At 35.7% G+C, this 22,833-nt stretch overlaps 1 protein-coding gene across 1 annotated transcript in view; it reads right to left on the bottom strand.

Annotated features, from left to right (window-relative positions):
* The window catches only part of LOC104543289 (uncharacterized protein C8orf34 homolog), a gene marked incomplete at its 3' end in the record, with an annotated part of 46,665 nt that extends 24,067 nt beyond the window's left edge, over positions 1 to 22,598 (bottom strand). Inside the window, exons 1-3 of the mRNA XM_010187865.1 lie at positions 22,592 to 22,598; positions 21,941 to 22,076; positions 2,216 to 2,301 (exon numbers count right to left, since the gene is read on the bottom strand). Of these exons, the coding sequence (XP_010186167.1) occupies positions 2,216 to 2,301; positions 21,941 to 22,076; positions 22,592 to 22,598 (229 nt within the window). The remainder of the gene's footprint in view (positions 1 to 2,215; positions 2,302 to 21,940; positions 22,077 to 22,591) is intronic.
* Between the last annotated feature and the right edge of the window lie 235 nt (positions 22,599 to 22,833).

The raw sequence follows: 22,833 nt of genomic DNA, 5'->3' as shown, positions 1-22,833 counted from the left end.
CAGCAGGATTATACTTGAGGGAAATCAGTGTAGTGGTTAATTAGAATCAGATCCAGATTGCCAGTGGAGTCAGTAGAGTGCCTCATGCTGCAGAGGATCTTTTTACAGAAGCTATTACATTGACTTTATTAGGTGGAATTGGTTCAGTAAGGCTTATTTATAAGGGTTGTTAGATCAGATGTGTTGCAAATTACTTCTGAACCTAGTTCATCTGAAATCCACATGAGAGATGCTCCAGATCTCACAACAATTTCCCACCAACCCAGAAACAGATAATTATCTGAAAAAGCTACCCTCAACTTTGCTGTACATCAGCACCTTGATTGCATATTTTTGAATGAATGGTTTACATCAGCTCTTTCCAATGCACAGTTTTCTCTCAGTAAGGTCACTGGTACTGATAAATAAGAGCAGAAAACAAATTCAAATAAACCCAGTAAGTGAAGCCTGTTAGTCACTTTTTCATTATATAATACATTCTTAAGAGGACATAACTAAAAATTCAGTGCAGTATGATGCTTTGGTTACTTAGGGTTTTCTAACAATATCTTTAGGAGTCTCTCTTATTGTCCTCTTCTCATACGTAATATTTATTGGAAATAAATATCAGAGGCACAGAAAACAAGTAGTGTGCTGTACTTATGAGAAAGACTGATAGAACAGGCAGTTGCCTGCATTCTGTGCCTGTTTCTAGTCTGTACCTACTTGTAAAATCCAGCTGCGCTTTTTTTCAAATCAAAGAGTGTTACTAGCCAGCATTTTAGGAAAAAAAATACATTTTGAAAGCCTGAACATTTCTCAGAGTATCTCTTGACAGAAATCTGGCAGTACCTCACTGCTGACCTCAGTCCTTTTGCCCTAGGGACTTTGCTGTTTTCTAACTCTATGACTAACAGGTTCAAGTATATTCACAGAAATTAGATAGGTGTGTTTATAACTACATGAATGTCACTGCCCGACCTACCTATCCAAGTTTTACTCCCTGTATTTTTACTGGAAGTATTTTTTTTTACAGAAAGTGTTCTCCATCTATCTTCTCTGCATCCATACTGACTACGGAGTATCCAGAAGCATATAAAGTCCAAGTTACAATGGCTATAGCAGTCTTGTGGTCCATATTCTGATAGTGAAAAAATCTAGCTTCATTATTACATAGCATCCAGTACCTTCTGACAGTTTCAACTTCTTTAATTCTGTTTGAAAAATTTAAAGACATACTAGTCCTAACATACATTGTTTTACAAAATAGGCAAGAGAAATGAGCAAAAGCTCAGGCTGCCGTAGTACCTAACAGCACACCTCATAGCACTAAATAGCAGACAGTTAGCAGGATAATAAAAAAAAATTCTGATTTGTTTTGCATTAATTAATCAGCATAGCTGCTGAAGACTAAACTGCAAATCCAATCCTCCAATTAATAGATTCTGCTGGTTGTGCCCAGCAGTAAGGGAATGGATTGAGATTTCTCTTTGCAGATTCTCTGTTCAAACCACTATCCCCTTCTGTCTCCATTCTAGTGACAGCTAAGATAAAGTTAACCATTACCAACTTAATCATTCACAGTAAAGCAAGGCATTCGCTGGTGCGATATCCCTTAGGAAATGCCTTTTCCATTAGATTTCAGGTGTTACTCTGTTCAAAAAGCTGAGCAAAAATTGGAAGTGTCCTCACTGCAAATTAGTGCAACTTATGATTATGTTTGTATGAGAAGAAAAAAAAATTTCTTCAGAGCTATAGTATAAACTCATTTTTATTATATTTTCATTCTAGTCAGCGGTGCTTTGGGGAGATCAGACAAGCATTTATGATAATTAGTTTGAAAACAGGAGAAATTCCGTAACTTGTTACTATATATTATCTGAACTCTGTGGATGCATTTGTAGTATTAAATTAAATATTTCAAAGACCGTTTCTGGCATAGAGGCCAACTGGCAATACAGAGCCCATGTCTATGCTATTAAGCAATATTACATTCAAAACAGTATGTTAACAAGCAAACTGTCTACTAAGAATGAATCACAGCCCAAGGCAGCTGCGAAAATATGCCTAGGAATTACTCTGGAGTGCTAATTGGCCATGACAAAAACCAAGTTAAGGGCTCTTCTAACACTTCTGGAAGTGCTTAATCTTCTTTTACAGACATAATTTCTACTCCTAAATTCAAAATGTTTGTGTTTGGCTTTTTTTATGAGCAGCAAATACTTATATAACTTACCATCAGAGTCTGATACTGCTGTCTCAGATGTTTGAGATACCATGGAGACATCTTCTGGTCTTTCTGCCAAATTATCTCCTTGCAATCTAAATTGTGGAAAAATTGAACAAAAGCATTTGCAATCATATTCCATAGGTAAGACACAGAAGAATGTTATCTCTGACTACATACCCTGGTTACAACACTGTCTTAAGGGTTAAAAGGGTAACTTTGCTGAAAAGCCAACATCCATGCTTCAATCATATCATCCCAGATATTGTTGTCAAGTCAAGTCTGGTTTGCCCACGACAGTAACTGCTAAGGAATCTCCCTGTCTTTATCTTGACCCACAAGATTTTTCATCCTATGTTCTCCCCTCATTCTGCTGAGGGCAGAGAGCTGGTAGGGGGTTGGCCCTTAGCCAAGGTTAAGCAACCAGAGGGAAAATGATGCAAGAATACTTCCTCCTCCCTTGTTACTTTTAAAAAGAATACAGAAATTATGGCAGATTTCACCTTCAGGCTTTCCCACTGCATCAGCTGACTGCAGTGCCTTGACAGCAATTTCCAAAAACAGTCCTTGTATCTGTTCTTTTAAATGAGCATCCCAAGAGTCTCACCACCCTTCTTCAGGCTCTTACGCATCCTGAGTACAGATTCTGCTCTGAAGAAATGGTTTGTAGCTCTTAACACAATAAAACAGCCATTTGCATAAATGTTATCTTAACTTGAATTTATTCAGACATGAAAAGAATAACAAAAATGCAATTCAATTTTGTAAAGCCCAGGAATCATAGAAATGCACTGAAATAAAACCTTGGGGAAAGAAGTAACTTATCTCTTAAAAAACGTTCCTTTCACTCTGTATTCTCACTCTCTGCAGCTGCTTTACGCTAAACACTGAGTTAACCATTGAAACCAAGTAGAACCCCCATATCTGCCCTATCTGAATTTCACATTTTATGATTCTAAGAGTTACATGATGTAACTGAAGTCCTCCAATCACCTTATTTCCTTTTATTGCCCTTAGGATGGTTTAGTTATGATGGAAAGCTCAATGTAAATTCATAATGACTCTTACCTGAGGAGGCAGTTCCACAGAACACAAAACTCCCCACGGCAACAAAAGTGTAAAACTTAGAAGCTGTAAACCTAACTTTGAAAATTATTTCTATGAATCCTTTATAGCTCTATACCTGGTTTGTAATGCTTTAGTTACCAATCCTTTAAAAGTCTAGCTTGTCAAACAGGCGCTTCTAAAGATGACAGTTAAAAAGAAGCAGATAACCCTTCCATTGTCATGAACATATTAAAATAGAGAGAAAACAAATTGCAAATGAAATAATCACACAAAAATGGAAAATCTCAAAAATCATATAATTTTCCTTTGTATTAACATTGACCTGTCATCCTTCATTACATACATACACACACATGCTCACTGCAAGCACGTATTCAAGCTTACAAGGATATGCATAGAATCACAGTAACCAGAAGTAACATGCTCTTCTCTGCAGCCATGCTAATAGTTTATGTGTTTAATTAAAAGGAAAATTACCCCAACCTTGTCTCCTTATATCACAGCCATAAAAAAGTATCTCTTGAAGTAGTAGCTGCTTCTTTCATCCCATCAGAATTTTCAAGATTTTATAATATATTCTCATTCTGATCTAAAAACGCTAAAAAACGCTAAAAAAGCGTTTTCATCCCCAACTCTTTTTCTTGCAGTACACAGAAATGTAAATTTCAAGATACACTTGATTCTTTATTGCCAGATGTCATATAGAAATTCCTTTAGCAAAAAAGGTAAAATGATGATACAAACGTTGTGGCTATTCATACACTGCTTTGGAAAAGGTGATTACAAAAAGAGCAACGTATGTGAAAGTCACATCTGTGCTTGGAAAGCAATCTGAAAAGAGTCAAGCCTTTCCAAACTGGTGGCTAGTTTTGAAAATCTTGGCTGTCATTTTCAAAGTGTAATCTTAAAAAAAAGAGAGAAAAGTTAAAAATTACTGATTTATTAATACTTGTGGACTGTTTCAGTTATTAACTGAAACATTATTTCATCTATTAATTATTTTAATGGGATTCAAAACTTGGTACCTGACAGACAACATTTTTTTTCTATGTACGTTCCGTTTCTAGTGTGATCTCTTGCTTAGAGGCCACTGTTTTACTTACATTCAACCAGATGCACATGGGAGCTTCAAGAGCTGCAAAGGCAAACAGCCTCCAGGCAAATATTTTAATTTCCTTTGACTCAAAAAAGCATTCTGTAAGACTTCTTCCAAGAAAACTGCCAAGGATTTCAGGACCAAAGACATCCCAAATAAGCTCTACAGGATGGGCACAGCAGCAGTATATCAGGTCTATCATTACAAGCAAGCTTGTGGGTGCGCGAAACACACTCATATTGCCAGAATTATTTAGAAAATATGATACTTATAAGAGTAAGCAAAAGGAGGACAAAATTATTTCATCTACATTCCTTGAATGAGTTACAGCATAATAAAATCCTGTATTGCCTCATCAGAGGAAGGAAACAGCAAAGAGGAAAAACAGCGTCAAGATTTGAATTACAGATTTTTTTTTTTTTCATCCACTACTTTGAAAATGTCTTTTCCCACTCCTGAACAATCTATAAGCAAATACAGTATTATCTAAGAAATGGTAGTGACTAAAGTCAGCAAAAAGACAACACGTTGATTCCTTTAGGGTTCGGATTAGGAAAATATTTCTTCTTGACCTGATCTCTGAAAAAGCAAAGTTTTCTACGAATGTTTAAGATAAATCATCTTACCAAAGATTTTGTATTATTTCCATGTAAGCTGCCTGTATCTACTATGTTAATTATTCTACTAGTCATGCTGCAGTATTTGGAAGTAGGAGTAACCTATCTAAAAAGAACCCAATCTGTTTGAGTTTTTGTTTGGTTGGTTGGTTTTTTGGGGAGTGTTTGTTTGTTTTTCTTGTCTAAAAGTTCACCCATCTTAAATTGTCGCGAGAAAAACGAAAAATTACTTCACCATGCACAAAGGTGAGATGAAACAAATGTTGCAGCTCTGATTCAGTAACATTTATCTAAATTGATAACTCTTTGATTTAAAATCATGTCCATGTTAAGTGCATTGCTAAACTTGAGCATCTAGGATATTTTTCTTACTTAAAACATAGATTGTTGGAGAATGGGGCATGTCATCAAGATGAGGATATTACAAGTTTATATTTCTATAGAAGCCACCTATTTTACCAGATGAAAAAATACTAAGATTAAACTATTATTTGAATCCCAGCTGCTAAAGCAAAATGAAAACTAAGTTAAATCCATGATTTACATTATGTAACCTCTCACCAATGAAGGTGTGTGAAATCACCTACAAAATACCCCATTCTGACTAATATAATCTCTTTTTGAACATCTTCAATATTTCCCTGGCAATTTTCAGTGCCCAACAACACCTCAGAACACATTATTCTGTGGTATCACAATTACCAACAGACTTAATGAAACACTTGCAAATTCCTATGACAACAGAGGTGGAAAACAACTCACTGACTCATTGATTTCATCCTGCGGGAAGTACAAGAAGCAATACCCTAGAGAAGTATCAGATACTAGTCCCTACTCTAGTTCCATTTGTTGCAAAAAAAAAAAAAAAAAAAAAAAAAAGTGAAATAAAGCAGACCAATAGTCATAAACGTTTCAACTTATTTCCATCTTAAACACGACAGAATGTTCCAGAGGAATTTTGCAGGGATTAAATACGCAGCATGTAAGTATCTGTAACATAACTTAGTGACAGGGGCACTGTACACCATGCAGGTGGGCTAAGGATTCAGTGCAGATCTGCATTTCCTGCCTGGTAGATGAAGTCTGAGTGAGTGGCTGTTTGGTGGAGTCCAGCTGGAAGGGACTGATCAAGTGCCTGAAAGTCTCAAGCTTCTCTTGTGCCTGACCTTTCAGAAAGACTCATTCGAGCACTCAAAGAAAGACTTTTGAGCTATTCTGATAGCACAATTTAATGAGGAAATGCCTCATGGATTAACCTTATTTCCCTTCATAGCAACCTCCTCATCCTCCCACCCTGTTTTCACAGGCACAATAACATCCCTGTGGCAATCAGATCATTACTATCAAGCAAAAATGCTGCGTACATCTTGATCTTTCTTCTAGCATTACTAAGCAGCTGGAAATAAATTGGCACAGTAGGAGCAGTCACTCTGCAAGACCAACTTTGCTTTGAGCTTGAACAGTCATCCAGCATACCATTTGTTTCCAGATTGTACTGTCTGCTTGAATCAGATTACAGAGTCAGATTCTTTCCATGCATTTGCATAAAACAAGAGTATTCTGTTAGTACTAGAGAAGGAATGAATAAGTAGTATGAATGAATAGATGGTTTTTTAAAGTCAACAGTAAGATTTCCGTAGCAGCAACATATTCCCTCATTTAGTGACTTTGAAAAACTCAGTGCCTACCTTTTATTTTCTGAAATTTACTAGTAAATCCTTTTGATACGATAACTTAATTATGCCAAATTGTGCAAATTTAATTATACTACCAAATGATGCCAAAATATTACAGGTGGAGCTATCTGCATAATTTTAGCTAATTACACATATATAGAAATAGACACAAGAAGGGACCCTTGCATAAGGAAGGTCTGTTCCCTGCAATATGCAAGTCTTTGAGATGCATCGACTTTTTCTAACACAGTTCACTAGGACATATTTCTTCATGATCTTTTCTTCTAATCAAGCAGACTGTGGTGAAACTTGTCACTACTATCTGAAAGTTAGTCTTTCCCGAAACTTGACATATTTGACAACAAAATAAGTGTTGATGGCATCCTAAGTCCAGATGAGTTTACTCCTTTATTGTAATCAGCTCCACAGCATGTCATTACACTTTCCCATTCTTTTGTGTGAATTAATGGTCTTGTTTTCAGACTTCTCTGATACCCATCAATATCCAATGTACATGAGCTATTAAAAGGACAGCTTCTTGTCATTATGACAATTGCTGCATTAGAAAGATGTTAGACTGATGACCTCCCTTAGAAGCTGAAAAGAGAGTGACAAGATGATCCTACAAAACAACTCCTTTTATGAATCCAAAATCCACCTAATAGCATCCTAAAGTGACTAATTATAATGGGTACCTAATAAAGTGTGGGTATTGTGGGGATGGAAGGAGAGAGTAATGTTAGAGGAGCTGTGATTTCTTCACTTGTACCACCCCTAAAATGAGGCAGTAGCCCTCATAAAACTGCAGTTTCTAGACAAGAAGATACTGGAATTAAATTATGTGTTGAAGAAAAACCCTAACAGAGAACAGTTGAAGAAGCTGAACTAAAATTGGGGTTTCCCCTCCAACATTTAATGTTGGCATGCACTTGCAGATTTGAAATTTGTGGAAAAATTTACACTTGAGCAAAACTGATTTTTAACAGGTAAAAAAAGTCCTGCTTTGAGGGCAAGTCTGGGTATATTTGTACTTAAATGTGTACATGACTGCAAGTACAGATGCAGGGCAAATTCCTACCTAATAATTTCTCCAGTGCACTAAATTGCTAATGGAGACATATACTATAAGTGTCCTCTATGTCAACACTCTATGTCCTATGATATTCTTAAAATTAGCAGTAAATGAAATTGAAGTAAACTCCATGTTATAGCAGACTACAGTAATTAAAAAAAGTTCACTGGTGAACATCATTCTCGCAATATTAGTAGATTAGAAGAAAAAAAATACTTCAAAGGACTACACCTGATTCATAAAAATAATTATAAACGCTTAACCACAAGCACAGGTACTTTCTAACTTCAGGATCTAATGAGAAGGAATATAGAATCCTGAAAACAAAGAAATCAAAATGTTCCTGAAACTTAATATTGAGATATATGTCCTTCTGTATTTGTTCTTTGTGTAAACTACTAATTCAAAGTGTGTGCGTTATAAACTCTCTTGTGCTAGTGTATAGTATAGGTTGCTCTTTAGGAAATTTTTGTGTCAAATCAAATACTAAACAGGAGAGAAGATTCACCTTCAAAGGAGGGTGATAGTTCACTCACAGACAGAGGAATTTGGATTAGATTTAGATTACTACTATTCTGACACAGTATTCCAGAAATATGTCATTTAAATATCCAAATTCCCATTATATTCCTCTCAAAAAATAACAAAACCAAAATAAACAAAAACAGAAGAAGGTTTACCATTTTTGGACAAACTCTCCCTTAATCCCCAAATAGAAAACTACAGGCAAGAGTTCTATAACTACTGTGTACATGGCTGTCCTTCAAATTCTGGTACATGACCATGGGACTTCTTTTTCTTTTTAAACACAGCAAACTACAGTTGGACCAATTTGCTCTAATTCTGATGTTCTTCAAAGGTGAACAACAACAAAAACTTTGAAACTGCACTTCAGAAGAAATCCTGAAAACATATTACTTCAAGACAATACGAATGCTTCTGTTGGCTTCTTAGTAATAAAAGACAAATTTCTCCAGGAGCTCCAAGACAGTAAAGGGCACTCCCCGAGGAGGAAGTGGGAAATTACATTCCTAAGAATTGCAGCTTCAGTCATTCTCTCTGCTCTGCCCTATGTCATCTAAATTTTGTTGAGTCCAGATAATTTCTGTAAAGTATTTTGGTTTCTGTGAATCATTATTTCCTGAAGAACACACATTTCATTGGAAAATTCCTGATCTGCTTTGCTGTAGAGTCAGTTGGCTTATTTTAGATATACATGGTGAGAAGTAGGGGAAAGTTCAGCAAAGAACCCTTAAATCTTTCAGGAAAAACAGCAGTAAAGCTGTTTTCACGTTCACCCAAGAACGATGTACATTTTCAAGGCTACAACAGCAAAGACAAGCCCTCCACTCTAGAAGGAGAGGTAGTGTCATGTTTGTATTTGAATATTAATTAAGAAGTTTTTTGTTTGTGGAATCATTTCATTTGGCTTGTTGAATTATCTCAAAGTAAAGAATCGTAGATCATTTAGGTTGCAAAAGACCCCTAAGATCACTGAGTCCAACCATAAAGGTTAACTATGCTCTTGAAAAAAATCCTAACAAGTACTTCAGTGATTCAGTTTCTTTTATGGAGTAGTTATTAATTTAGTTAAAAAAACTGTAATATAAATTTTGTAAGATTAATGAATAAAGTGAACTTAATAACAAAAGAAAGTTATCTAAAATGTAACATGATGGTGTTTCTTTGGCAACCAAAGTGAATTTCTGTCAGAGATTAGAAGAATGATAAATTTGACTTATTAACTTCCTTTTTTCCCTCCTTTTCAAATCATCTGCTACCTTTCTGTAATTTAAAGCATTATATCTTCATCTAACATGGTAACTTCGATATCATTGCAATACTGAATTATAATTTCACTAGAACAAATACAAACGTAACTCCAGGGAAGTTATAGCAACAGAGATCAGACAACAAAAGTCTTGAAAGCCACGATGTGCTTTTAGGTTACACTGAACGTTTATTTGTACCTTACCCTAGCAACCTCAACACCACAAAAGAACTCCAAGCTTTATAACAGTTTGTCTTGACTTGCCCATAATATGGTGAGTTTATTTCATTATTTGTTCCCAAAGATACGGATTCAAATTCTGATATCATGTACCTTGGCTTACTGTCTCCACAAGTTCTCCACTCCTTTATACTGGTGTAAAATCCAAAGCTTCTCCAGAAGCTAAATACAAAGCCAGGAATTTCTGACCTATTCCATTTGTTCAACTAATGTCTTTAACAGAAATAAAAGTGTTAAAACTGTGCCAGCAAAATTCATAGTACAGAGACAAAAAATTGTCAGGACAAAGTGCATTTTGCTGGCAAAATTCCCCATCTGCTTTAGTTACATACTCCTAATGAAGATTAAATTTTAACAGTTTATACAAACTTCAGGTAAATAAACTATAGAAGTAAAATGTCTTAGATGTATGGGGCCAACAATAGAAGATTAAGAATTCAGTAAGTGATGAGAGTGACTGGTACTTCTCAAGCTTGAAGTAATAATGGGTAAGCCCTGTGGCATGTAATCTTGCTATATTAAAAAATAATTAAAAAAAAAATCAGTGTCATAGCTTCTGTTTTTACCATAGACTAAAATATAGGAAGCATCTGCCTTGAAGAGAAACAAAGTATGAGGAGTACGGGATTATCCTGTAGAATATTATCCAGGAAGGCAGACATTTTCGAAATTAAACTACAAGACCACATAAATAAATACAGATACTTAACAAAAATTCTGAATAAAATGTAGGAATATAGACTTAGTAACATATTCAGCATGTTACCTGACAGAGATTTATAATTCCTTTAAATCTATTTTAAAGAAGTTGTGCAAAGCTTGCGTGCAAGACTGTGTTGTTACTACCATTAATTCTGTTTCCGTGAGATACACAGCATTCATATTCTTTGAGTTTCACCTGGTCTAAGGAACAGTTAATCTATACAATAACTCCATTTTCATTGATACTATTTGGATCACAGTCTCTTTCTTACTTTAGGACTCACTTTCTTAAGGACACTATTTCTCAGTTCTTGCACACTGAAACACAGCAAATGATTTGAAAATTCATAAAAACTGGAGTTAATAATGGATTTTGATTTATATCCATATTCATTCTGCAAATTAAACCATTATTTTCCAGCCACTGTTGAAGATATTTGTGGACAGTTTCATCTCACCAACACGTAATTGACAGCTATAATGTTTTCAGCTGGTAAAACTAGAATATCCACTTGCTGAGCAAAACTTACACATTGACATAGCCTGCAAAATAATCTTTTCTGTGTGCTGTTTGCCTTTTCAAATGTCTGAATGCAAGTCTTTGTGCATTTAAATAAGCACACTCTGCAGCTATTTCTGGGGAGAACCAAAAGTGGAAATATATTTCCCAGAGTAAGGAATCCATAAAGAGACTGAATTATCTAATCCTTTTACAAGATGGGGAATTAAGCCATTCTTATGGCAACCTTTTATCTGCTGCTGGCTTCAAACCATTATCTCACAGGAGAAAAATTACAGTCTTTGTCAGTCTTACTCTTTCTTCCCCTGTGAACCTTTTTTTTTCCTAAGACCTGTGAAAGTTGTGTGTGTGCATGCGCATATGTGTGTCTTTAAGAGCTATATTAAACTGTTACCCAGAGCCTCAAATTATGACCAACAAGCTTCTCTAAGCTCATGATCTCCTGGCTTCCTCCCTATATCGTTCGCATCCAGAAGCAACTGCTACTTCTTATATACTTCACAGAGTGGCACCAGACAGAAAGAATCTATAAACGCTGCAATAAAGAATTAGCTTGCAAAGCACACATCAAAGATAGCAAGGGAAAATAAGGGGGTAAAGGCTTGGGAAAGCACTTGGCTCTTTAAGTTATTGAGGAGTTTAAATGTGTTTCACAGGAGAAAAGAGAGAGAGAGAGAGAGAGAGAGAGAGAGAGATGTTTTGACAAAATCTACAAACAAAGGATGGGATGAAATGGATGTTACTCTACTAAATCTGGAGAAAGTACAATAGTATTCAGGACTAGACAAAGTAATAGACTAGACAAAGTAATATTGATTTAATTTTCAAATATGTGCCCACTACTTTCACTATTACAAATCAAGAAATCATTCAAAAGAAGTATAAAGTCCTTTAACTATACTCCCCTTAGGATTTTGCAACAGCATTCTTAAATGTCTACAAGTGTATCAACCTCCGCATTTCAGTACCATCTTTTTACAAGCAGCCTGAGATTAAGAAAGTCAATATAGCTACAGTTGAACAACAGTTCTTAGAAAAGACATTCTAGTGACACATCAATAATTCACAGCATCTTATACTACATTCTTCCTTCATAGAAAAAGCCAGATAATAATTCCATGCCAGTAAAGTTACAGCAGGGCTATCTCCAGATGATCTTGGCATACTAAGTGCCACATTTCCAAAACCAGTCCTATCATAAGAACAGTATGTTGGTACGTATGTATAAAATGCAATTTAAAGGCAAATTTTCTGTACCTAGTGGACATGTTTCAAGTGTAACAGTGTATATTCACTGACATGCGAATACTTTTCTTTCTTCAGAGTTCTTCCATTTCTGTTGTGCCGAATGACAGTTATTTATGTCAAAGCCAAGAAGTCTACCCTACACATGCAGCCTTTAAGGAAGTGAAGCAGCTGTTAAACCAAACTCAGAAGGAAATGTTTTGTCTCTGAAAAGACTAGATAATGCAAGGACACAGATACCCACTGCTTCTTTCAAAGAGATATATGCTTCATCTGAAAATACTGGTTTTCTTCACAGCTTACATAACTCTTCATAACAATGTTTTTATTATCACAGTATTCTGTAGAACGTCTGACAGGTCTGAAATTATTACCCTGTGGATTTACCCAGGGGGAAATTCTGGTAAAAAAGAAGAATGTAAGAAGTTTTTTCCTCCTGGAATTACTGTCTGAGCACCTGATATAAATCTCCTGTCTTATACTGTTCCCTTCCCAAGACAGAGTTAAGATTTTGAAAATAAAAAAATGGCCAAGGTCTGTCTAAAACATACATTCATTGGGAGTTTGCCATAAAACTAATTAAGTTTTGGAACTAAAAAGTTTGTAGTTTTTAGTTTTTAAGGTTTTTTGTGCATTTTAGAGCTCAAAATTACATCTATGAACTCTAAAAATCATTTGACATCACACAGATATTCTCTATTTTGCATATAGTAAGATGTCCAAAAGAAAAACGAGTCAGTGAAAGAAAAGGCAACCGAGAGTATTACTCTGACAACTTAGCAAATCAACCTACTAACTCTTGAAAATTAATTTATGTTCTCTGTCTCTGATAAACACTAAGAACAGTAAAAACATTTTCTGATTTTTTTTTTCTTTTATGTTTTCCTGTATTTTGAAATAAAAAGTAAGAAACCAAAGTGGTACACCACTCAAGAAAGCAAAGATAAAGTGGTTTATTTTAGCTGTATTTAACACAAAATCAAGAGAAGACAATGAAGAGACTATCATGGTTGTTTAAGCATCAAACCTGGACAAATTAATCACTGCCCAGATTCAACTCAGCCAAAAATCTAAATGAAAAATTTTTACTAGCTTTACTTCTCTTGTAATTCTTTTAGTTTCTCTACCTTATCAGAAGTTCTAAGTAAGAAAAGGAAAAATACAGGTTTTCTCCACAATTTTCCAATACGAAAGAAGATTTTTAGAAGCTAGAAAGCACTACTATGCAGAGTTCCATTTGTTTGTTTGCCACTCTTAAAAGGAAAAAGAAGCAAATGAAACATTTTTCAAGGTCTGTGAAGCTAACACAAAAAAACATGAGGAAGATTCAGGTCTTTGAAACAAAATGTCCAGTAAAACTAAGGTTACAAAAAAGAAAATAAAGAAAAAAAGTGAAAAATAGTGACACAAGTAATCTGGAATATTTAGTACTTTCTCATTCTTTAGCACACATACAGACAGCCAATGTGAAATACAAGAGAGAAAAGGAAAAAAAAAAGTATATACAATCAAGAGGTTTGGTAACATTTGAAGACAAACTTCCTAAAATCTTGTGTAAGAATTTTCTCCCCAAAATTATTTCTGTACCAACCACTCCAGTTTGGAAGCATTTTTTTTCCCTTGGTACTTTGAAGTCTTTTGTTCCCAAATTTTAGGAGTATTAACAAACCAGAAGTTTCTGCCAGAAAATGAGTCACTAAGCTGGCCTTACCACTACTGGGCAGACATAAAAAACCTACTCTTTATGCAAATACATATACCAAACCACACACCTGTATCCATTCCCCAGTATTATATCATAGTTTACAGAGCCAAACCAATGATTATATGGAGGATTTGAGAGGTTCTGACACATCTCTATATTACCAATTAATTAGAAATGTAAGTTCTATGACAGGATATCATCATGTTTCCTACCTTTCTGCTGCACGATTAGACAGAAATTAGCTGTTTCCTTTAAAAGATTACATGTTTCAGAGGTATTTGCACATGACAAAAGACTAAAAACTTTTGTAAAACCCACAAATAAGCAAAATACAAATCCTAGGAGGTTCTTTATTATGTTTCTGTGTAAAAGGTTGCACTCTAGACAAACCAAAACCCATTTAAATGTGCAAAAGGACAAACTAAAATTCACCACGGAGAATAAAGCTAGCAGGGAAAAAATGGGTCATAATGATCCAAAATCAAGAGGTCAATTAAAAAAAAAAAAACCAAACCAAAAAAAAAAACCACCAAAAACCCACAAAAAACCCAAAACAGAAAAAATGGAACTCAGTAGGGAACATAATAAAAGATACAGATGCAAGTCATTGGGATGCTCTGTACCTTCTGCTCTAATGGAATATTCGCTATACTTTTATTTACACAGATCTTTGGGGTATGGCAAAGAAAGCTAGGAAAAAGAGGAATCAAAACTGTGGGGCAGGTCTAAACAGGAAATGTAAAGTTAGGATTTTCAAATAGATACATCATCTTATGTTATGACTCTGATATCAGAAATTACAATTGATTCTCATCAAATCCCAATTTCTACTCATGAATTCCAGGGTCTATCATTTGTAAGTTACTCCCCACAGAATTAGGAAGGAAGTTAAAGTCTATAAAGAAAGTCACATATACAGTGTTCTCCTTCTAACTCTCTTAGAAATAGATAATTTTATATTCCCAGTGATCAGGTTCTCTTCCACCTAATTCCAACATTTCTTGGTTTATATCAACACTGCAGTTAAAGAGATTTCTACAAAATCTACTATGCCTTTTGCCATCTCACTCAGACACCACATACTGATACATAGGCTCAGGATAAAGGGAAAACAGTCCATGGAGTTTTAATGTCTTCTAGTCCTGCATGCATTTAACAAAGTACTACTCTCTTTAGAGTGACTCACACTAAAACTGCTCAGTCTGGGAAAGAAGACTTCACATTCAGACTTGAACAACAGTCCACTGAAAACAGAGCAGAAGTATCTACAGGGATGGCTTGGCAGAACACATACCTAGACCATCTGATGAAAAGCACAGCAGCAGCAAACTCTGCCCTCTCCCTTCTTCCAGGATCTATGACATCTATACTGGATGTCAGAGGCTGTCCCTCTTCACTCTGCCTGATCAGTTGCATGGTGCAGCACCCATTCCCTGACACCTTCCCATTCCCAGCTGAGGAACGACTCTGGAATTACATGCCTGGATAAGATAGGAGAACCCATCCCATTTCAAAAGACAAGTCAGCCATCCCAATGGATTCTGTGTAGGAAAAACAATGAGAACAAGAGCAGACTAACCGTAAACAGTAAGGAAGGGATCAAGTGCAGAGCTGAAGTTGAGGAAGCTCAGTAGGCTTCCTTCCTTCATCTTTAGCTGCTTTTCAAATATAGCCCTTTGTTACTATTTATGATCTTCCTCACAGGGTTAAGTGCTTTCATTAATTTCTCTCTTTGTTGACTGAAGTTGCAGCAGTGCTGTCTCTGGGCAGCACATACTGTAACATGGCTTGTTTAACAGCAGTTTCTCTCTATTTACAGTCATCAGCTTTTCTGCTTTTGATAGTTAAATGAGATCCACTTGTCAAGCTTCAGACACTATTTCCTGCACAGCTCATTACCAAATTTTCCACCAAATGCTTTTTAATGACCACAAGTCTCATTAGTATTGTTACAGCTTTGTGATACTCAGATAAAGCATCTCCATACAACTCTTACTCTGTAAGAATCTAAAATGGTTGAAGCTAGATTAACACCAAAGAATTCCCCAACTGAACAATTAATTCCTGGTTCTTTTCTAGAGAGATATATATCATGGCCAATTCAGACAACTGTTCTATTCTTTCCACCATTATTCTGCAATTTATGACAAATTACAGCTGGTTCCTTCAATACTCTTGTCTCCTCCCTGACACGTTCATGGTCCTCATGACTGTGTCATGAAGATCTGCTTGAACTTCAGTGGTGTATCTTAGAGAACCTACATGTGATTCTTAAATTTCACATAGTACAATGTAGTTTACATGACTATGTCCCAAGTATGCATGAAGTGGTGGAAAACATACTGCAGAAAACCAAAGTTACTAAAATATTGCAAAAATCCAGATGGTTAAAGGAAAATAAACTGGTCTTGGTAAAAAAGCAAGCCAACTTGAAGACTGTTTGGAGAACACGAAATCGTAAAGGAGTCAGAGATAAAGATGATGAGCAGGGGAACAATGAAGATTTCACAGGCCATGCAAACTGACATGAGGATTTTTGAGTATTTTTTCCAAACTAAGTTTTCAGAAAGCATCTGTAAATAGTAGCAAGCATAGAACACCTCTTTTATTCTACATTACCAGCTCAAGCACACAAGTTACTACACTTGAACTGTACTCCACATCCCAACGGTGATGGTTAGAAAAGCCAAATTTAATTTATAACGTACAGATGCAGTTTGTTTGTTTATACCTACATATTTGATTCCTCTAATATGTTAAAAGGCCTTAGGACATTGTGCTTTTGCTCTAGCTAATCTTAAAATATTAACTAAAATACTGCATCCCAAACCTACATTTGTATGCGACTAGTGCTCCTTCCCAACATTCTTGTTCAGAAGCCTTCAAGCTTGTGGCACAGTATGTTTTCTATAATCCCATTTCTTTTTTAATCACATGCAACCCTTTTTTTGTATTCTATTGATGTTAAGAAGAATGAATGCAGCCCTTGCGCTATTAAAAACAAAAAGCTTCTTACTTCCAGGAATGCATTGGCAAGACTCCACAAGAACAAGATTTAACTTTTGAGCATGGCAGTGGGCATACAAGGCTAATGGGTGGTCCCTAAAAAAAAAAAAAAACCCAAACAAAAAAAACAAACAAAAAATCCAACAACAACCAAAAAACCCCCCTAAAATTCATTCAGTCGTTTAATATTATCTTATACTTTATGCCTGACTAAATTCTTGTAAAACGCTCAATGTGCAAGTCACAATAGATGGGAAGATATGGAAGTGTTGTTTTAGAAATTGTCATTTAGACCTTTATTTAACCCATATGAGTTCTGCTTATTTGTCAGGGTGCCTTATGATTCATCGGCCAAACCTGAAATTCATTTGTTTTGCCTGTATGTGAAAAAGGATTCACAACATTGTGTTATAGAATGAGTCAGTCTGTTCTCTAAGTTAGCCAGAGTAGTTGTGCCCTTAGATGAAGAAGGAATTTTTATTATAATAACTTTGCACAAACAATAAAAATCCAGAGCAGTTGTACTAAAATTGTCTTTGCTAATTTTCCAGACTAAATAGCAAAAGGCAAACCTTCCAAATACAGGGGGTTTTGTAGCCCTTTTTTTCTGTATCTATAAACCTTGTTTTGTTCCACCTTGTGAATGATGTCACCCCTTTATTTAGATGACTTAATATGCTGCTTAACTTGCACTGTAGTCCAAGAGCAGCTATGGGAATAACATTGTTCTGTAGCTACTTTCCCATTTGAAAAACCTCTTAAAGCTGTTATCCATCTGCATTTCGCTCATCGTGTGTGAAACATCTATACAGAAAACAGTAAGCTCTCTGTTTCTTACAGCTATATTCCAGTCCACAAACCAATTTATACTCCAGGAGAATTAACCCCTCCTTTTATTTCTCCTTCTCTGTTTTTTGTTTGGTTTTTTTTGGAGGGTTCTCTGTTTGGTTGGTTTTGGGGAGATTATTTTGGTGTTTTTTTTAATCATAAGCTGTAAAAAACAACTTGGTGTGATAGCTTGCAAGAATCCCCCATCTTTCCCACCTAGATGTCTTGGTAGAGAACTTTAACTTTTATTAAAATTACAGACTTAGGCTGTGATAACTTTTATTAAAATTACAGACTTAGGCTGTGATAACTCTATCTATCTACTATTTGAAGATGATTGCCGAAATTGTTAGCATTGAAGGTTAGATACCAGTTTCTTAAAAAAAAAAACAAAACAACAAACAAACTTAAAAGTTTGGGGACTTGATTCTAGTTCAAGTTGTATTCATTCTCATTTTTTATGATTCATGATAAAGCTCTTCCTTTTGTCTAAGAGACTTAAAGCAAGGGAGAATGTTTTGCCAAATATGATGCCTCAACAGCATTGCAAGTTTTCCCCACAATATAAACTGAATTTAATTTGCCTCATAACAAAGTAGATTTTTATCTCTAGCTAGAGTCAGTTCCATTTGGCATTCTTTTTTAAGATTTTCCTCCAACACTGTGTTAAACTGCATCAGAAATAGAACAGAGGAGTTTAAAGGGAAGAACTATTATTGTGCAGAGTAACAGCCTCGTGACAGTCAGAGAAAACCAGCTATATAGGACTTTTAATACTAGCTTGAACTAAAAGCCAATTGCTAGCAAAGGAGAAAGGCTGTACTGACAGAGAAAGAGGGACCCAGAAGCTGTTAGTATTGTTCTCCTATTACTACATTCCAGAATTTGGCTTTTGGTTTTCTTATATATTAGAAATATATATTATTATTCCTTACAAAAGGAAGGAGCTAAATTGGAGCTAAATTAAGTCTGATGACAAACATCTTGGCATGGGGGAAACAGTTGGTTCAGTCCCTTCTTCTCACAAGTCACTACTCCTATGCTTAGCCTGTTTGTAGGAAGCTATAGAAGCCACAGAAGAGGCAAGCCATATTGCTGCAGTGTACCCTACTGCAGGTGCTCTCAGTTGGCATATGGAATTAAACTAGCACTCCTCTCAGGCTGAAGTATTCTACACATAGCCATAGACCTGTTTCTCTAATTATCAAATAATGAGGGAGCTCTAATAATCTAGCACAAGAAAATGTAATCTAGTAGCAGGAGGGTCTAAAACCTACACATGATTTTAATTAAGAAATAGGGTGGAACTTCGATAAAACTATTTGTCCTTTCCAAGTGAGACACAAAAAATTAAGCTAAATTAAGTTAAAGCTAGTACTGAGGAATTCCTTCAATTGTTTAAATAAATTCTTCTCAGTAGAGTCCAAACATGTTAAAGGAAGTGAGGAACCACCTGAAGGAGGTATCACAGAAGGTAAATTGACTGGAGAGTAATCAGAGCATTCTTTAAAAAAATACAGCAAGGTGAAAGAACCAGATTATGCAAAATGCAAGATTAAAAATAATTGTTTTGTCTGAGCCAACAAGCAAGTTTCCTAACATTTGGAACTCCGCCAATCAAATTTCCAGTAAAAAGTCATATTTCTCCTACAGACAGCCAAAATACCTTGAGCAAAGCTGATCTGGTAATCTGATTTGACAAGCCCTATTGTCTGTAGAACACCCACTGCCACTAATAACTCCATTCATCTCAGATCATTTTATGCAATCAAAAAAATGAGTAAAATTAAGAGAAAAGACACCTGTTTAATTGTAAGCAAAAGTATGCATGACAAGAACTAATACTGACTTCTTTTTCAATTGCATGTAAATGTGCCTACAATCAAATCTCATAGTATTGATACATAAACTTTTCAGGACACAAGACTACTTAGAGAATATGAAAAAATATCATTTCTAAACCAAGTAAGTATACTAATAGGTTCTGTATTACGACCTTACAGTACATACTAGGATTTTTCATAACAATGGAGATAAATTCCAACACTGAAAAACTTCTGTAGAGATCACCCAAATACTCAGGCTGTGCTTTTATAGCATAGTATTTTCAGTGGCTATATCACTGAGTAACAGAAAACTGAATAGCTCTTGAAACTAAACAGGAATGTCGTGTACTTGAAGCCACTTACTTCATGCAACTGTCACTACCCACTACTTCAGCTGCTGCAAGAAGGCACTGGATAAAGACACTGTGGAGGTATCGAACGAGAGAGCTAACTGCACTAATAACTCTATTCTGAAGTAAGAGAGGAAAGGTGTCCTCAGACTCAGTAAGGAGGACAGAATGCTCCAAATGAACAGACATACTTCATAATCTTGAAGAACAAATGCTAGTTTCCTCACAACTATGTTCTCAATACTTGGTTCTCTCTTTTGACTTCCTTTGCTACTGATGAGATCATATATTTCTTCAATTCCTCCAAAGTCAAAGAAACTGCTAAACTGGAACAAGAGTGAAAAAAACCCAGTCAAGTAGGTATCATCCAATTCCTCACCGACTCCATTAAACAGGGTAAGGGATAAAATGAAGGTTTACAGGTGAAATAAAGCACTGCTTTGCATTCTCTGATAAGTGAAGTGACAGAAGGGGATTTTATGAGATCTTTTTCTCACAGCTCATATTTTAGACTGCAGAGTCACATAGTATACAGCTAGTTAAAGGACAACAGCAATAGCCAAGGCTGCTAGGTTTGGCTCAAGATCTGAGACGTTTGTTTCCCGGTGTGCAGGACTAAGTTGGCACCTGCTGTTAGCAGTTACTTTAGGGAATTTAAAATTTAATTAACCTTTATAGTAATCCATACAAGATTTTATATAAGTTCAAAAAGACCGCATAGAAAACCGAACATTTCTATTTTCCTTACTTTTCTATTTGTTAATCTATTGACAATCAATGTCAGTTGAAAAAAAAGGTGCCACACTTATGTGGCCAGTTGTTTGGAAACATTTTACAACATAAGCAACTTGTTTCTAGTGAACTGGGAAGAATCCCATGACGAGCATGTCTGCTCTTTTCTGAAATCATAAGGCCACACTGCTAAGAGCAAAACTCCCTAGAATTACAAGGCCATCCAGTCACTGCTGCTCTCAGGGCACGGTGAGCTGAAGTTCCCTGAAGCTCCACAACTCTGCTTAAGAGATGATATTGCATGGGTGATTCAGTGTGCCTGCAGTTATGCTCCCAGAGCATCAGAAAATGTTTTGAAGCCCCTCTTTCTACATAAGTGCCTTTTAAAAATTGTAATTTACAAGCAAAATGGGAAAAAAGTAGAAACGTAGGGTGGCATATGGCCAAACTTTTGACTTAATTTCACCACAGGTTGCTTTTTATTTACAAGGGGCTAATCCCCTCTCAAACTACACAATAGAGCAGCCATTGGCAAAGGCAGGCAGATAAAATTGGCATGCCTCTGTATTGTTCTTGCTAATCTGAACCATTAACAGAAGGGTAAGAAGGCTAGTTTTGTCATTTAAACAGGCTTAAATCCTTTCTCCAAATGAGCTTTTGTCTAAATAGAAGAATGCATCTAGGAAATGTAAGGGGTTTCTGTTAGTGTTGCATTCTCCAGTTGACTTGACTACAGGAATACCAACCTGTTTATTTGGCCCTCATACTGTAAATGCAAGAATTATTTCCAGCTGTCAAAACCAAAAGGGGTTCAACCTGATTAAATTATTTCTCAGAGGTAAAACAGGATGAGATTATAAAGCGCTAAGAAGCAACTATTTGAAATCCTGAACTGCACCTGTGCAACTAAATCTCCATTTATACAGGTGCTTTTCAAATTGGATTTGAACTTTTAAATTCCCTGATTCATCCCATGGAAAACCACAGAAGCTCAAATAACTAATGAAATTCAGAGACAGAAAGGCTTAAAATAGTTTCAAGCTGTGAAGTGAGGCCTAAAACCATGTTCTTTGATTCATTGTTGATGTGACATATCGAGCATAAACATAAGTTGTACAATCCAAATGCCAGAGGTCATAGGGTACCCAGTAGCTAAGTAATTATTTTTTTTTTTTAGCACTGGAGAGGTCATCACCTGGCCCATAAGCACAATACACAGCTGAAAACCTGGGGAAAAGAGTGTACTGGTTAGCATGATCTGGTTTTGTTTAGCTTTTTACCTGGCACATCTTGCGCAGATATTCAATGTGACCTTTGCTTGAGGCTCAGCCATATGAGCACTTCGAGTTTGATTGAATTTGCTCCCAGAAGACATCACACTTGTTACTCCTTCCATTCTTAGATCATCAAGATCCTCTGCAACAAGACAGAATAACTGGATGAACACACAACTAAATTTTCTAGCAGTAAAGGTGCTTCACCTGTAGAATCACTGAAGAATGGAACAACTTAAAAATCAGGAAGAAAATGCCCACAATTACTTGTATAATAATAAGAGAAGACATTTGAGAGAATTTTGATTTGTATATATTATCACGCTGTTACAAGAGGTTCCTTCAGTTATTCAGTATCCTTTCCACTTCAAACAGTGCTGCATATTTTTTCAATCTTTATTTCTTGGATTCATTTTTAAAAAACTTGCCAGTTGCTTTATCAAGAGATGCTGTCCAATAGCTCCATTTGACATACAGATCCACTTCAAAGAGAAAATACCTTTTTTTTGAGTGTATGCTCCTCCTCTGATTTTTTCATCATCCACTCACTTAGCGATGAAAAAATACTGCTAAAATAAAAGTGCTCTGCTAAACCCAGAAAATGTGAAAGGAATGCATATATCACATTGAAAAAGATCATAATGTGCATACTTTTACCCATCATATTGCCGTAATATATGAGCAACTCATAAAAACAACTGCATTCTCTACTACCGTAAAAACATTCCCATTTTGCAGGAAGACAGCTGAGGCTCTCAGAGGATTTTTTTTCCCAAGATGACACTGGAATAGTGTAGCTGAGATAGACTGTAAATGAATTCTCCTGGTTTATAGTCAGGACATTGTTCAGGCATAATCTGTATATTTTTTGCTAGCATAAAATAGACAAGTTATATATA

The sequence above is a fragment of the Mesitornis unicolor genome, unplaced genomic scaffold (genome assembly GCF_000695765.1).
Source record: "Mesitornis unicolor isolate BGI_N332 unplaced genomic scaffold, ASM69576v1 scaffold17687, whole genome shotgun sequence".
In the NCBI taxonomy this organism is placed as follows: Eukaryota; Metazoa; Chordata; class Aves; order Mesitornithiformes; family Mesitornithidae; genus Mesitornis; species Mesitornis unicolor.
The sequence above is the reverse complement of the archived record's forward strand: the minus strand, read 5'-3'. Positions and strand labels throughout refer to the sequence as shown.